The 17,862-nt window shown below is 39.0% G+C and overlaps 1 protein-coding gene across 4 annotated transcripts in view; it reads left to right on the plus strand.

The window, feature by feature from the left end:
- Window positions 1–339: 339 nt before the first annotated feature.
- The window catches only part of LOC135707792 (folliculin-interacting protein 2), a 39,712-nt gene continuing 22,189 nt past the window's right edge, over window positions 340–17,862 (plus strand). The window contains exons 1-2 of one of the 4 annotated variants that reach the window (XM_065229679.1): window positions 340–469; window positions 9,843–10,765. In XM_065229679.1, the coding sequence (XP_065085751.1) occupies window positions 10,689–10,765 (77 nt within the window). In that variant the 5' untranslated portion in view covers window positions 340–469; window positions 9,843–10,688. Of the gene's footprint in view, window positions 470–514; window positions 634–9,770; window positions 10,766–17,862 lie in introns of those variants that run through there. The other 3 variants (XM_065229681.1, XM_065229680.1, XM_065229678.1) reach the window with 3 other exon arrangements.

Here is a 17,862-nt window from a genome sequence, read left to right on the forward strand (position 1 = left end):
TCAGACTCTCACGAGGCAGTGAATGATGAGGCAGATGGCAGTTCATATTCATATCAAAATGACTCAATGAACCTGACTGTCTTGCGCACTGCTTTATAGTCAAAATTGAGTCTTTTATAGTCATTTTTGCGTATTTTGCGGTTTCCGTGTATGAGAACAACCGATCACATAACCCTAAATTGAGTGTTTTAATTTGAGCGTATTTGATGTTTACATCAGAACGCAGCCATTCCACTCTCGCCCGTTTGCAACATTGGAGGATTCTGAAGGGGTTGTTTTATTATTTGCGAAACGTCATTTAATTTGTTCTTTTCGTTTGTTTTCCGCGTTCGGTTCGTCGCGGGTGCGTATGTTTTGTTTCGGGAATAATTTATAAATTTTCTAGTTTAAATTGAAGTTTTCATTGTATTATTTGAACGGTGATGTTGTGTAAAATTGGTGCGGTTGAAATCATAAAATGACACGAGTGGTGAATACATTCAAATTCCATAATTTTGATCGAATGCGAACGTGGATCAAATTTAGACTGATAGGACACTATCATGGATTATTTAAAAACAGAAGATTCACCAAAAGTTTTCTCGTATAAGGAGGCGCTTGATGGACACTTATTCACAAAATTAAACGTATTTTGTTTGCGCTAAACCGTATCAATCTTCCTGAAAGCTTCTTGGGTGAACAACATGTGAAACGATTTTAAATACGAAGCGCTTTGGTTGTTAATGGCAATAAAGTTGTATGGTGCCAACATTTCAAAAGGGCAAAATTACATTAGTAAAAAGTGGCTTTATCCGTCGATTTCTCGCAAATAAAAGCTTACACCTGCAAAGTAAGGACACCATCAGGTAGATGAATGTTTCCTCTACAAGCTGGCTTCGTTAATTTGCAGCAGTGAGCTTTTATTTGTGAGAAATAGGCAGATAAAGTCACTGTTAACAAAAACAGTTTCGCCCTAATGTCATGTTGGCACCGAGGAATTGCTTATGATAGATATTTACTTATGTTTTGATTGTTCTATCTTTATTTGTCTGGTAGGTACCTAGCTGAAAAGCTTGTTTGTGTGTACGTATCGACCCTATCACATATTGCAGCATAGTGCTTTGAACAAGTACATTCAAACCGATAATCAAACTCTTCAAATAATCTCGAACAACTTTGACCTTCTCATCGTTTCTCTACGAGCGACCAAAAGTATCAAGTACTTAGCCAATCAGACTAGCTTACATATAAATACGTGAGTTATACAAAACAGAATATATTCGTAGTTTTGCTCGGCGAATGATCTCACTGATTTGATGTGCTGACTATGTAACACATTACAATAAAAACTATCAAATAAAAGATAATAATTTGAAGTCAACATTCATATAATTTACATAAAATTTGATAAATTAAGCTTAACGTTTAATGTAAACATTATTTTATAAAACCAAGAAAAAAGTCTGGCGAATGTTTTGCCATGATTGTCTGTTTCGTGAAACAGTTAATAATGAGCAATGAAAAAAAAAAAATCCCCACCCTACCGTCGTCGTCTCTTACCTCATCTATATAAAATTGTTACGTCTGCTTTCATGCCAACTTAAATCTGAATCATATGACCACAGACAAACAGACATAACACTCGCAAGCTGTTCACCGAAAACGCATTTATCGGTAAATTTAAATAGTTTTTAGTTGGTAGTATCGCCACCTGTGGCGCGCAGAGTCATTTCCCTTGCGTTTGACGTTTACACACTAGCTCCATCTGTTCAGCGTACTGCCCATCACAGTATACTCAACAGATGGCGGTAGTGTTTTAGCAACGATGTTTTACATATATTGAAAAAAAAAAAGTCAATGTGTTATGTCTGTTTGTCTGTGATATGACTTTGCGTATATCAGCTCACAATACGTAACACAGCTGACGAGTCGCCTGCCGTTTGATCACCACCGTCCATCACCGCTATTAGCAAAAAGTTGTCTGTGTAGAGGGTTAGGTGAGACTGATAAATATGATATCAAACTGAAAGTGCATTAACATTGTGATTGAAAGAAATCAATTTTCGTACATTTGACTAACCCTTTGTCCACCTTTCTCGATATCTGGAGCGAGTTTATTGCTCCAGATATAGACAATATATTCTGGGTTTACTCGTTTTTCATTTTTAAATTTTGTCCTCATCCTATGTTCAGACTACTGAGTTATAAAATGTTACAAGGCTATATGACGTTTTTCTTGTCGATCATGGTTATAAAACCCTTGTAATATGTTATTAGTATACAAGACATTAGGATGAGCAAACCAGTTTCAATCCAACCACAATTTTCTTATTTTTTTTTCTATTTTTTTCAAACAAGTGACACTAAATTTTTGTTTGATTGTTTGCTGTTTGGTTCAACCCCCTACAATGCGATCCAGATCTTGAAACTGCCGAAAACATCAGCTGGTGATCCATAACATCTTTAAGCTCCAACCATGTAACATTAAATGCGGCAAGGTGGAATCAAATGTATTGCCTTCAAACACCATTCTTACATTCCCGCAATAGACAAATAAAAAATGATTTAGTTGTTTTCGAATTTACGAGCACAATTTGCGATGCTTTCCTATAACGTTATCTAGAAAACTCCATCATTTGTCGTAACGCGGCGCGACTATAGTCGCTATATTCACAGTCTGGCGGATAGAATCTCGGAAACCAATTGAGCTGTCAAATAGCAGAACGCATCGAGCAAATCACAACCAACAACAGAAAAGAGCACATCAGCTATTGCGAACAAAACTTCGGAAAACCTTTTCTCGTGACTCAAGGCTCGCCTACGCAAACTAACACCATCTTTGGGTTGAGGAAAGTTTCCCCTATCCGATGATGCTGGTAATTTGCGTTCTATTGGCGAGGAAAGAATAATCAAAGTTTTGTTTATAGAAGTTGATAGTACCTTTTCAATTGTTGGCCTACAATATATTGAATTGGTTCCGCTTTTTGATAGATCGAAATTCCATCCGCCAGACTATGAATATAGCGACTTTAGGCGCGACATGTTCAAGCTTATGCATAGAGGAAAAGGAGAAGCTTTCAACTTAGCACCAGAGAAATTTGGCTTCACTCGAGTTGTTTGCAGATGACAGGCGTTGTAGTCCTGTGTCATGGTTGGTTCATCTTGCCTAGGGACACTAATTTTTTTAGAGATCACACCCAAGTAACCATCAAGTCCGTTAATATAAAACGCGCAATATAACGCTGATTTGAGGCTAATTTAAAAATTCAAAGCCGTTTATCAGCCTTACATTGCACAAAGGGCCCTTATCGGGCTGTTACGGGCTTGGTGGTTCCTTGGGAGGATCACAAATACGGACAAAAAATCACGTAAAAACAGAATTTAGTGTAAATGGCCCCACGACGGGACCGCCGATTGGCATCACTTCGTTTGGCATAAAATAACGTCACATAACGGTTGTTTGGCATATTACTGCTTTAAAATTTCTTCCAGAGGCAAAAAGAACAAACAATATGACATTTTTCTTGTAGGTACAACATTTGATAAATAGAGATTTTCGCTTCTTTCAAACATGACGCTTAATTCGAGTTTTATTGTTTCAATAATGTTGGCCCTTTGTCACTACTGTTTGTGGTCATCCTTTGCCCCTCACCCTGCTGGGGGCGTTGGACAAGTAGAACTGCGAATAATTTGGTCAAATCTCATGCTTCGTTATTGGCGCTTTTTCACTGCTCCTAAAAACCTCTTTAATATTAAAGAATAAATACGAAGTGCATTCTAAAAATGCATTTCTCGCGTTATTTTTCTAATAGACCAATGTAACATATCCACCATTTTTTTTAACTGTTTAGAAACAATACATTTTGCAATATTATTTTAAAGAGTCAGTGAATAGTAACGTTGAAAATTCAGTAGAAACGGTAAAATCACAATTTTACTTTGAATTTCCTGCTACAATATATAAAAAAAAACCACATAGGACGTTTTTCCTAGTCAAGTTGTACATCGGACATATTACATTGGACGATTTTTCTCAATGACATAATCAATGAGTGTTACATGGGACGATTTGTTCTACATGATATTAGATTCCCGTCCACAGATTTCATAGTAGAGTACTCAACTTTAGATTGGCCCCGGCTTTGGAAAATGAGCACTAATCATGTTAGGCAGTTCGAATGACCGAAGTAACAATCATGTACCCATCATTTCAAACTGTACGTTGGACAATTTTTGACCTATGATTATCTTAAATAAATGAAAGTAAATTTGGATGAGTGTTTTTGCATAATATACAATGATAGAAGAGCAATAGTTTGTATCGCTTAACTCGATTTGTTTACATTTGTTACTTAGGACCTTTTGAAAAGTGACGCGAGATTTGTGGTATTACTGATCGAGGGGGGCACACTCTATCTACGATGCAGGAAAAATCGTGTTTTGCTGTGGTTAGCTACGAGCACGGTGAGCAGATAGAAAGAAGATTGATGGCGATTCTGAAGATTTCCTGCAAAAAGATGATGCGCGATGCAAGTAGATACGAGAAATGAAAGAAGATTTTTCGAAGATTGATTCGCTAGTGTGAGATTTGTTGAGCATCAATTGAGATTTAGAAGTGTTGCCTCCCTCGTTACTGATCCATTCTTTAGAGCTTAACGACCACTCACAATGGATATGATGCGTTCGCGTTTGCGTGTATTTGCGTGTTAACCCATAGATTATCTATCAAATTTACGCAAGAGCACTTTGCAGCACAAATATCTATGAGGAAAGGCTGTTGGTCCGTATTACCCCCAGCTTACACCCTGTGGTGGTATACGGCACTGCTTGCACGACCAATTTTTTTGCTGTCGAGCATGCACACCAAAAATACAGGAATCTCCGAATAACGCGGTGGGTAGTGCCGTCCACCCACCTTAATTTCCGGGTGTCTTCCAATCAATTAAGCTGCTTTTCTGTAGATGGCAAGTTTATGGTTGACCCTAAATAATCGAGTACTCGGCTGTGCAAATCTCGGCAAAAAATTGCCGAGCTAACATATACAAAACTAGGTGCGTACGATGAGAATGGTTTAGATGATCCTCTCTCGAGATGTCAGTGAGTTCAATTTTTTATATACAGTAAGGTGGGGCAATATGGGTCACGGCTACTTGATTTATTTATTTTTTGATTGTCAACATCAACAGGCTGAATATCCCCAATGCTTGCCTGGAAAAGTAAACCATAATTGGGGTAGCATTTAACGTGATGCTTTAGACAGTCAAGTAAGTTAATAAATGTTTCAACTAACCCATCTTGCCCCGTGACTCATCTTGCCCCACCTTACCCTTCGTACAATTTTAGACTGCTTTTAATCTATGTCTGGTGAAGTCACCCCAGACTACTAATTCATCGTAGTAGTCTGGGCGCATTGGTATATGATGTCCTAGCAATAAATGACTGGTTTGATTGATTGGCTCGAAAACTATTACGTCTTCGCCACACCTGGCTTGTAATTGGCGGTAACATTTGATAACAATGATCAATGCCATCAAACATCAATGTCATCAGAAACATTGGGGTCATCCACAAATTATGTTTGAAAATATGGGGAATAGGAGTCAAGATTTCATTCAGGCAGGCAGTACTTCTCATCCCCAACAAGTCACGAACGACCTAAAATGTATTAAAGTGGCTGTTAAAAAAAACACAAAAAAAAATCATACCTATTTTTACTATGTAGTCATATGTAGGAAGACAAAAATTGAAAGTTTTTGCCAATCTATTGATGTAAATGAAATTAGGGTGATCCCTATGCTAAGTCAGTTTAAAATATATTATTTCTATCCTTCCTACTAAGAAGGGTATACATTAGGATTTGTTTTCCAATTATCCAATCCAAAATTCCTGATTATAAATCAGGTTCTGATACTGCACTGGTCCCTTGATGTTTATATGAGAATTATTGTGGGAAGAGTGAACTTTTTGTTCTCAGCGTTCTAGCCCTTCGCTGTAGAGATCTACGAAAAAGTTTTCTACTTGCTCTTATGGGAAATGTTTTTCAGCTACAACTTAGCTAAAGTCTGGCCTTCCATCGACTATGGTACTGAACGGCGAAAAGCTTCATCCCCTCAGGACATTTGCCGTCTGTTCTCAACCAAGTTTGCGAGTGTATTCTCGGATGAGAACCTACCTGTCGAGCACGTTTCACTAGCAGCCATTAATGTTCCAATATCTGGTCAATCTTTGGCAGCTATCAACATCGACCTCGTTATGATAACTAGGGTGGCTTCGCAACTAAAGCCTTCATTTAAGCCTGGACCTGACGAAGTTCCTTCCGTCTTTCTCAAACAACACATCGATAGCCTGGTGGCTCATCTCTGCCTTCTGTTCGAAATGTCCCTCTCCAGTGGGGTGTTTCTTTCCTGCTGAAAATCAGCTGAGATGCTTCCAGTGCATAAGAAGGGATGCAAAAGAAACATCGACAACTATCGCGGCAGCACATCGTTGTGTGCCATATCTAAACTGTTCGAGTTGGTCGTTATGGAACCATTAGTCTCGCACTTCAAGCAGCACTTGAGCGAAGACCAGCATGGTTTCATGGCAGGGCGATCGACTACTTCCAACCGTCTATGTCTCACCTCGTATATTACGGAGAGTATGACAGACCATATGCAAACAGATGTCATCTACACTGACTTATCAGCCGCCTTCGACAAGTTGAACCATCCTATAGCGATCGCCAAACTGGAGGATAGGCTCGGTATAAACGGCAGTCTTCTACGATGGTTCGCATCCTATCTATCTGATCGTCAGTTGGAAGTTGCAATCGACTGCCGATCTCCTTAGTTTCCTGCCACTTCGGGTATTCCGCAAGGTAGCCACCTTGGCCCGTTGATATTTCTTGTGTATTTCAACGACGTCAATTTGGTGCCAACTGAACCGCATGGTTATAAATCCAACAAAATGTTCAGTAATTACGTTCTCACGGAAAAAAACATCCAATTACATTCAGTTATATCCTAGAAGCCGTTGACTACATCGTGTGAATTACATTAAGGATCTGGGAGTCATCTTAGATTGTCAACTCACATACAGCCAGCATAGGGTTTTTGATCTAATTTCCGTCCTACTAAGGACATCCCGCACTTTACCACGCTTTTTGGAAAGCGTTTGAACAAAACATGGAATGTTTTCACCAAAGATAACTTCTAAATTTATCCACCTTCACATACGTACCGTTGGATTTGATAAAGAGTCAAACAATTTTGAGATATTATTAAAAATATAACACTGCTTCTTGCTTCTAAATTCGTCCTACGCGTTTCAATTCCGTCCAAACACATTGAAACGCCATTAGATTTTCTTCGTCCTACGGATAAACGGAGAAAAAGGGTGTTTTGAGAACAATGAGCGTAAATATGCATGCAATGCGCTCTAATAGGGTTGGTGAAATCATTGATATTATTGATGATTTCTGCTCGATAGAACGGAAATGGGTGATTACGACGAAGTAGCGCTCTTCCCTATCTCGTACGTGATCGACAAGGCATCCAGAACGCTCGGCTTCGTTTTCAGGATAGCTAAAAGTTTCACGGACATCTACTGTTTGAAGTCGCTTTACTGCTCCCTTGTCCGGTCGGTGTTAGAATACTGCTGCCCTGTATGGAATCCCAATTACCAAAACAGTGTACAAAGAGTAGAGTTTATTCAACGATGATTCATCTGGTTTGCCCTTGGAGGATTTGGGCGTAATTGCATTTGTAAACAAATACGTCAATCACCGATGTCTCGCGAATAATAGCTTAATCTCGAAAACTAATAACGCTATGAGGTAGAGGAATGATTCCTCTATCATTTGGTATAGTTTGTTTATGAAATTGAACTTTAATTCAAGAGAAATCGGCAATTGACGTCTTTGTTTACAAAAGCAATTACGCCCAAATCTCAAATCACTCCGGAAACTTCAAAGTGCAGTAGCTCAAATTTTCAGAAATTTTGAGAAAATTATCAGGATCTGATTTGAAGTAGATTGAGTTTGTTGGAGCAAATTCGATATTTTGAACCATCCTAGTATACATATCGCTAAAGCCGTTGGTCCCGGCCTATATGTGTTGAATGGGTGCGATATCCTACGCAGGTGTGGAAGCTGCCTTCCTGCACATTCGAGTGCCATCAATGGATGCCAATCAATGTCCGTCGGTGATTGGCACTAAATTGCGGAAAAGAGACCGACGTTAAATAAAAACAAAATTCAAACGTATTTTATGTTAAAAATCATGTGACATCAATGTTTAAAATAAAAATCATTGTACGTTTATTTTACACTAAGATGATTCAAACTAATTGTGTGCATTTATTTGTGTTATCGCCATCACGTGCGAGGGGCGATTCACTTGTGTATTTTCGATTCAGGTCAACGTATTGATGAACTAATTGAAGTATTTTTATCGAATAAACGTGTATTTTGCGTAATAATGTATTATTTTGCACTTTTTGAATATATCTAATTTTCTGTGTATTAGTAAAATAAAAGTGTATTTTTATGCATTAAAGTATTGAAAATCAGTTATAAGTGTATTCTGTCATTTCAGTGTTTATGTTTACCACTCGAACCGAACGGAACGGATCAAACTCACAAATGCACAGCACACGCTAACTTTAAAATACCCACTGATGAGTAGCATTTCACCCACATTAACTGTACATTAACTACGTAGACAGATTTTTGGGATTCTTGAGCCCCTCCCCACCAACCTACGTTGACAATTGTCCATACAAAATTTTAAAAATGTTTATGGGCCGTGGATAATTGCCAAATATGTAAAATAATAGTAATTTTTACAAGAGAATAATAATTACAAATTTTGCAAAACAAAGAATATTCACTATTTACAAAACTGGTAAACAAAAGTTTTCCATCGGAAAACTATTGGATCAGTTTGTGACCTTCAAAAATATTAAAAAATGCAGTTCTCTAGCATCGTTAAATTTAAAATGACCCCAGAATTGATTTCGGTATCCTATCAAGATTGATTGAGTAGTATAAAAATGCCATTTGGTTGAAACAAACTTTTCTGATTGTGTCGCGAAATTTTAATTTCTAGCCCATAGTGTGCACTACTGACACTCAATATCTTACAGTGTCTTGCAAGGGGGTAGGGAGAGTATTTTTTCCTTGATTTGGTTTCCATCGATCTTGTTTTCCGTGCTGAGCACCAATGCAACCGACGCCAGGGAGGCAGCTCCCACACCTGGAGACTATCTATCGACCCATCAACTCATGAACCGGGGACTAACGGCTTTACTTCCCTTTCGTAGGAAAGTGTGATCAGAGATGTTATTGTTCAGAACATCCCGTCGGCGCCGACTGGGATTGAACCCAGGCCTGCTGGGGTGGGAGGTAATCACGCTTACCACTACACCATCGGCGCTGCTAGGGAGGGTATAATAATCTCTCAAAAACCCTTACATAATTTGTGGATGTCCCCATTGACGATAGCGTATATGAGTACCTCTTAATTTAAGTGTTTCGCTCCGAAACAACTGCCCCTACTTGAAGGCAATAAACCGTTTGTAGTGATTGTATGTCCGCCTATTGTAAATGCACCTTCGCCCACTAAGCACGTGACCCAGGAATCCGAACTGATAAAACATTCAAGCCTATTCTGCGAGTCAAAAGTCACGTCGTGTGAGGTGACTCTCCGAACACATCATACTATAGAGAGCCACTTCAGACGACGTGACTTTTATCATCTCACTAGTGACAGAGAGTCACACGACTCGCAGAATAGGCCTGAATGTTTGGTTCTCACTTAGGCTCAGGCGGGAAGCCTATTAGTGCATTGTTTTCCCATCATGTGTAATCAGTTTCCCAATTACAGATTGCTTTCAAGCCTGTCGACAAGCCAGACGATATCGTACTCTACCACGGTACAAATAAAACCGCCACGAGCTGCTTAGGCGCTTGCGCTAGCTGGGGATGTTTCAGAGAATTCTCTCATTTCTCATTGAACCTGCTGCTGTTTCGCGAAAGAATCGCGAACCCATATTAGTATCGTCTTCGTGTTTCGCGCGCGTAAGTCACTTTAATTCACCAGAACAATCCTCTTCGCTCGGGATTGTAGTGTAGAGTAATGGAGTAATCGTAACGTATGGTAGCAGCAGTAGGTAGTAGCAGTAACACGGACGAGCAGATCAATCTGCGAGTCATTTGTATTCGGGATAGAAGAAGCATTGGGTGTGTACGTACTTATCTAGTGGCGGCGTTCGCGTGGCATATTTCGTGTGAATGTTAGATCGAATCCCAAGAAGCTTTCTTACGGCTATAGGTGTTGGGGAGTTAGCAAAGTTCTTAAAGGTGTTGTTATAAAACAATTTCAGTTCACAGATTGTTTAAGACGACCGTGTTTAACTGGAAGAAGAAAACAAAGAAATGGTGTAAACAAGAGTCAGACAAGTGAATTATTATTAAGAGTAAAGTGTTACTATATTATACAATGTGAGCAGAAGTGTGTGTTGTAACGCGTACCATCTACGACATCGTACAGACATCAAATAATGTGAATTTGTTCAAATCAATGATTTTGAGTGAGTTTGTTTTGGATGCAGTATATGGTTAACCCGAAGGCACATATCTAAAGGAAAAAACAGCAGCTCAGTATGTCCACAGTGTGAAAAAATTACATTGAGAAAACGGTGCAGAAGACGATCAGTTGATTATAAATATAATGGCATTATTTAATAAGCTGTTCTCAACCAACAAAAAGCGCAGCACTAGTCAATCAACGCAGAAATCTAACTTGGGGTAAGTTGATTGCCCTCTATTACTTTTCCTAGGTTAGTTCAATGATCGTGTCGATTAGCTAGTGTGATCAACAGTATACATCTCTATATAAACCATGGATGGGGCTTTCTCCAAAGTTTTTTCGGTGTTCAAACTGAAAAGCTAAACATCCGCCTTTCAGTGTATCCGAGCTTAGGGTGACCAACTGAAGAAACAAATCGCGTTCCATTCCGCTTCTGAAATAATCGAATCGTTAAAAACAGTTCCTCAACAAGAATGATCTGGTAACCCTGTCCGCGAGATGTGCGAATTATAGGATTACCTCTCGGGGCTATACCTATATATTCATCCAAGCTGGTGGTGACTGTTTTCTTCGAAGAGCGCGCAAAAATCACGTGCTTGGGTTGTTTTCTCCGCGTCCTTCCTACTACCTTCGCCTAGTTAGCCCTGTCCCGGTGTGATCTCCCGTATCTTTCTGTGTTCTTTTTATTCTAGTATTTTTAGCCACCCAGGCGAGAGCATTCGAAAACGAAAACAGAGAGACCGAATGATGCTGTTGCCGTGAGTTTGTATTTGGTTGGTTCCGAACGTTGCTCGTCGGGAAGGGTGAATTTTCATAGTATATGGCTTATGATCATTTAATATCTAATTTGAACTGGCTGTGACGTTAATCTGCAAGAAGCATAAATGAGATGGTCAGAACTATCTCAAATTCCTTTGCTCATACAGTTTGTTTCACTATATTTCGCATTTTCTCGTGCACATAACTGATAAGGGAGGGGGTCTTAGAAATTGCTTTCGTAAGCATGTAAGCATCAAATGCAGACCATATCAAGGCTGATTTTTTTAAAGGACGTATCTGATTTTATAAACAATGATTCAAACGTCAGGTTTTCGAAACTATTAGCTTGCCCACATACAAAAACACTACCATCAGGTAGGTAAAGTTAGTTTTTCTTTAACATTCTCGAAATTCTCGCCATAAAACTTTAGGAATTACCTCCAGGAAGGTCTTGGAATTCAAACCACAATTAACTTCATGTTCTCAAAAAATCTCGCCAAAATGTGCGTAAATGACTCTTCATGATTCTCTTTGAAATTCACTTGGAATATCCCTTACAAATATCCTCAACATACTTGAAATTCCCTAAGAATTGAAGAATAGAATGAATGGAAGATAATGTTTTTAGGAATCGCCTTGAAAAAACTACCTTGAAATTCGACAATTTTTTTTGAACTATCCTCTGAACATTAGTGACGGCACGGATAGGCTCATTCAACCATTTCGATTGTTTAGTTTCGTTGCCTTATCACTCTCTCAGGTGCGTAGAAGAAGAGCGGACGATGTAATTCAGGGGAACCAATTGCGCTGCTAATGGCTGGAGGCGAACCAGCCGAAGGCTGAAAACCTCCTTAATAAAGAAAACCTAACCTTGCGCTGGTAATGATTCTAGCAACAAAAACAGCTTACGGGTTGCTTCTTTCTACGTAGACGACGTATGCGATCCACGTAAGAAGGCAAGTTAGCCGCATCTAAATAAGATTCTAAAAGAAGCTTCTAAAAGAAGTTTCTAAAAGAAACTTCCAAATAAGCTTCTACAGGTACTTCTTAAGAAGATTCTAAAAGAAGCTTCCTAATGAAGCTCCGCTTCTCTGACTAAAAATAGATTACTCCCTTGGGGAATTGCGGAAACGTTCATGGATCCAAAGACTCCGAGTTTCTCAAGTTTTCTTAAAAGAATGCAGTGGTCCGTTCGATCAAATGCAGCTTTGACATCAGCGTAAACACCATCGACTTGTCCGCCAGAACTTTGGTTGGTAACTGACCGTTTTGGGTAGAATCTATGATGAACTGAGGAAATGTAGTTTTTACAAGAGCTGAAGAGTGCCTCATTAATGATGATCTCAGATGCTTCGGAGCAGTAACATAATGATGTGATGCTTCTGCAATTCTGGAAATTCTTGTAAAAATTTCCACGCCACAGCAAATTTGCTCACCTGCAATGACAGATTACCTGTCAGAACACCAAGTGCGAAAGTGCGTTGTGATGCTGTTAACAAGCAATAGAAGTTGAAAATCAGCGAAGGGCCATTAATGCGACAGTACTAGTCAAACCATGGATGAGGAGACTTGAAGTATTTCTTCAAATCTACAGGCAGACAGTATATGAGCAAGTCAAACGCGCACTTTTTGACTGTAGACTTGAAGAAATACTTCAAGTCTCCTCTTCCATACGTATGAGTTAGGTAGAGAAGTGTGCGTTTGACTAGTACTGTCACATTAATGGTCCTTCGCTCATTTTCAACTTCTATTCAATTTTCATACTGCCGTACTCTAGAACTATCTACCTACACTCTTCAGAACTTTCTCTAGCTATTAAATTAACACACTAATGCCGCGGATACACTTGTATGACCTCCTATGAGCATGAGCATTATTTGTATAATAATTATGAACACTATACAACTACTATACACAAACTATACAAGTGTGACCATGGATGTGCTCATAATTTACTATACAAATAATGCTCATGCTCATAGTTTGTCATACAAGTGTATCCGCCGCATGAAGCTTCATGTTAGATTGCATTTCCAACTAACCCTTGAGTTGTTGTTGTTGTTGTTAACTAGCTTCGCCAAGGGAGTGTGCCATGCTTCGGAACACAACTTCAAACCAAACGCAGGAATGTCATCCGGGCCGGCAATGAACGATAGTTTTAACCTTTGAAGAGCTAGATTGACGGTATGTTCACTGATGTGAAATGAATAGAGCTCGAATGCATCTCTTGGAGAATCACTTGTAATAATCGTAACTTGGTGAAACCGAGGTTTCGTTGGACGAACTAATGAAATGTTGAGCGAAGAGGTGGATTTTTTTGGTTGTTTTTTGAGTTGACAAATCATCTGGAACGCTTCAAATTTCTGTGAAGAGATGACTGCGTATGGAATACATATCGTCATAGAAATCTGTTGTATTTCCTATAGTCATTACTAGTACGGATGAACTCCTTTTTCGTAATCTAAGAACGTTTTGTGCAGCCTCTTCGTAGCGCTGTGACTCTATACCGTTTTAGTTGACATAGGTGACCATTGGACCACAGTAGCTTCGGCGTGGAGTAAGCAATAGGTACAAACTCCAAGATGGCCATCGAACCGGGGAAACCAGGAGAGCCGAGAATTGTATGGGAATCAAAAAGTAGAAGGGTCTGTGCCTAGAGGCACGAACGGAAGCTTGACGTAGGACCGGTCGATGTGGGTGCTTTCGTCGCGATCAGTGGCGTTTCCTTAACCTCAATCTACCTGTGCAACAACTCTCAAAACATAAACAATTATCAAAATATTGCTTGCAATGGATAGATATCGAGTAAACTAGAAGATTTAGTGTATTTTTCAACCGATTCGAGTATGAATACGACATTAAATCTGGTTTTGAAAGTTGGTGCACAGGTAAAAAGTGAGGTTACGGGACGCCACTGGTCGCGATGCGTCTTCGTATTGGTGCGATGCGTGCTGTTCCACTCATACGTCGTGTCTGACGCTTATCCATCCGTTGCTCGAAAGCAAATGACGAAGAAAACTTGACTTTAATTGATCTATATTTCTTGAATTTGCGTGGTTTACATGTATAACTTATCAAGTGACACAGATGCGTCTTTTCAACTTTAGTTCCTTTGAAATTTCAATTATTATTAATTACAGTTCCTAGTCCTATCAGGCCTGTTTTAAGTATGACCACCTTGGTGGGATTGGTTTGTTGACAAAGAAAACGATTTGGCAAACAGTTTATTATCGCTGTTTTTCTCCCTTCCTTTCATTGGTGAAATGATGAGCGATCAACCGAGCATTGAGCTCGCTCATGCATGCACAATGTGTCGTTTGTTCGATTTGCGCTCTATCGTTGCATCCGTGTTTGGGATTTTTCGTTACATGTCTAATTTTTTTTAATGTGACCCCCCAGTATAGAATTTAAAGACGTAGTGTTACGTTAAAACAACCGGGAATTTGATATGAATTGTAATATATTTGTATACTATTGCGTAGATATTTTTTGTATCCTATTGTTCTCAACTTAGTGTTCTAGATGCACTTCCACAGTTATTAATTTAGAGCTTTCTATGCCAACCAATGTGTGGCAAGCTTAATGATACTCTATGTCCAGGGAAGTCGAGAAAATTTCAATTTGCTAAGTGAAACAAATATTATCGCCGATATCGGTACAGTTGAAAACTGGACTAACCCACAAGCACAGACAAACAGACGTAACTCTTTGAAAAAGTTTTTCTTGAAAACTTAGTATCTGAAAACATAGACCTCAGTAACGACATCTCTCGGGCTTCTCGCGGAAAACAAGCTTGCTCGCTAGCTCGCAAACAATATTGCATAAAAGTTCTATAGAATGTATAGAAACGTCAAAGTGATCCGATGCCAGCGCTGTGGCGAGTAGTTCGCGGAACTGATAATATTCAAATCAACCGTTAAATGCATGAACGAATATACACAATGAAGTGTTACGTCTGTTTGTCTGTGCCACAAGCGACAAATAAGTTTACTCGCGTTCTGTACAATAAACATAGTGTCGGAAGTAGTACGATGTAATCACACAATGGTGCGCTATACAGCGCAGTACTTCCGACACTATGTTTAACGTACAGACCGATAGTAAAATCGCTAATCCCTAGTGGGATATTCCGGATTTCAACTGTACCAATAACAGTAAAATGAAAAGAATTCTGTTGTGTATAACAGTGACCCAGAGATAGTTGTAAAATACAACCAGTAATCTCATGATGGGACAGTAGGCCGATATTCAATCCATTTTCCTGAAATGTTTTCATGTGAGCGTAAATTTTGATTGCCGGATTCGCACGCGAGTTTATTCACGCAAGAAGGCTCAATGAATGATATTTAAGAATGGTTTTCCGAACACTGATAGTGTCAATTGTTAACGAAATGATAGGCTGATGATAAGAGCCTATGTTGACAATGGAATTTTATCTGTAGGTCAATTATTTGTTGAGATATGATTAAAATCATAATTGATGGCTGCTTATTAGACCGTGCTAGGGACATGTACGTACATACGTGGGGAATTTACGTATTCTCATCAATCTAAGCAACGTCCGCGTTTCTATTAGCACTTTCTCAGCGCCACGCACACATATGACGTGTTTGTTTGCTCCATGAATTCCAATCCACAGAATTGCCAAAACTGTTTGAAAACGTTGTTACAATGCTTCAAACTTCGACTATTGTCGGTAACCTCTTTTTCTTCGCTGGGAGGTGCCTTTGGCACCACCTGCACGTTGTTGGCGGCATACCACTCCATGACCTTTTTCCGTAATGGCAGAATGTCAAATCCGGCCAAAACAACACGGAACAATCGTGTTGCTTCAGGAAAGGCAGCAGAGTTTTTCCAGGCACTCGGTCACGTAAATTTCCTGGTTGACGGTACCGGTTGCAATGAAAATGTCTGCCATCTTTCCACTTCCGGTTGCCGTATAAAACTCCTGCCCAAGAATTGACCACTTTCAACGATTTCGCTAACTCGGCGTGCGAGTAGTTCGGATTTTTGGGATGCGCGTGCATCATTTTGATGCGTTGCTCCTCTTGCTTGGACGCCATTTTGATAACTGAAGAGCAAAAATGTCAAAATCAAAATAGAGGCATCATTCTGCACGCACACACCTACGAAAGAAGAAGCGTTCAGGATTTTAAAATATTCGATTAAAAGAAATGCGTCAAGTTTAAGTCGACCAAATTTTGATTGTAACACTCTCAAAATGCTAAAGGTATTCTAGTTGCACTGATTTGTACCAATTTAAAGCAATATATTTTTATTTGTTTACGTTTTGAGAGTTGCTGAACAGGTGGATTGAGGTTAGGGCGACGCCACTGGTAGCACTAATCTCAGCATACTCAGCTGTAGGTACGATTATCTTCGGAACGATCTTCAAAAACGATCGGTGCTGGGAAATTCATCAGGACGTCTAAAGCAGGCTGGTATACGTCAATAAAGGTGAAAGTTTCTATGGCTTTCGAAACGGTTGCTACTTTGTTAGACAGAATAACCCAAGTAGCCACCAAGCTCGTTAATAGCCCGATAAGGTCCTTTTTGCAAATAAGGCTGATATACGGCTTTAAATGTTTATATTAGCCCTATATCAACATTTTTTTTGCTTTTTTTGCTTCAGTAGGCTTGATGGTTACATGGGATGATCTACACAGAGATGAAAAACTACTCAAAATGAAGTACTTTTCCCTCAATTCCCGGGTTCAGCCCCATAACCCAAATTTGAGTAAATCGCATATAGTAGTATCCATTTAAAACCAGCAAAAAAAAAAATACTTACTCTTAAGTATATCCTACCCAAAATTAAGTTTAATTCACGTAAAGTTTGGGAATGCGTAATTTACTCAAAAATAGCTCTCGTTTCTTTTTTGACAACAATAACGAGTGCAAGTGAGAGGTTTAACTCAAAATTAAGTTAAAAGAAACATGACGTAGGACCACGATTGGTCGGTGATTTTTTTGGATTTAATTCTTTTAATTGTTCAAAAATCTGTAATTTTAGCTCTATAATTTTTTAAATGGTGGCCCTAAAACAAAACAAAAACATGCTAAAGGTCAACTAAATGGCATATTTGTATATATGTAGGTACAATTCAACGTGTGCCTTTGATGCTTGGTTAAAAAGTAGCTAAGGCATATCTACCTATAGCTTTCGATTTGTTCAGTAATTTCAAAATGGGTTTTTGTGGGATGAAACTTCCCACTATTTTCCGTCATTTTCCATCAAAAATGGAAAGTTTCGACTTGTAACACGATGAAACCGACGATTTCAGTGCCAAGCACTGAAATTATCAGACGGTACCTCTATTTATGATTTTAGATTAGCATTGTAAATCCCTCCTACATGAAGAATAATTATGCTTTGGAACGGCTAGCCTATTAGGCAAATCAATTGCAATGTAAGATCAATGTTAAAAAGCATAGTTAATTGAAATAAATGAAGTTCGAAAGGGAATGCGGATTCGGCTTATTTCCGTTGGTACCAACCATGTGATGTCTCTGTTAGGAAAATCACCTTGTGGTCTAAGAAAATGAATTGGAAATA

The sequence above is a fragment of the Ochlerotatus camptorhynchus genome, unplaced genomic scaffold, assembly GCF_037179485.1.
Source record: "Ochlerotatus camptorhynchus isolate MF236.1 unplaced genomic scaffold, CSIRO-AGI_Acam_v1.1 ptg000319l, whole genome shotgun sequence".
Lineage (NCBI taxonomy): Eukaryota > Metazoa > Arthropoda > Insecta > Diptera > Culicidae > Ochlerotatus > Ochlerotatus camptorhynchus.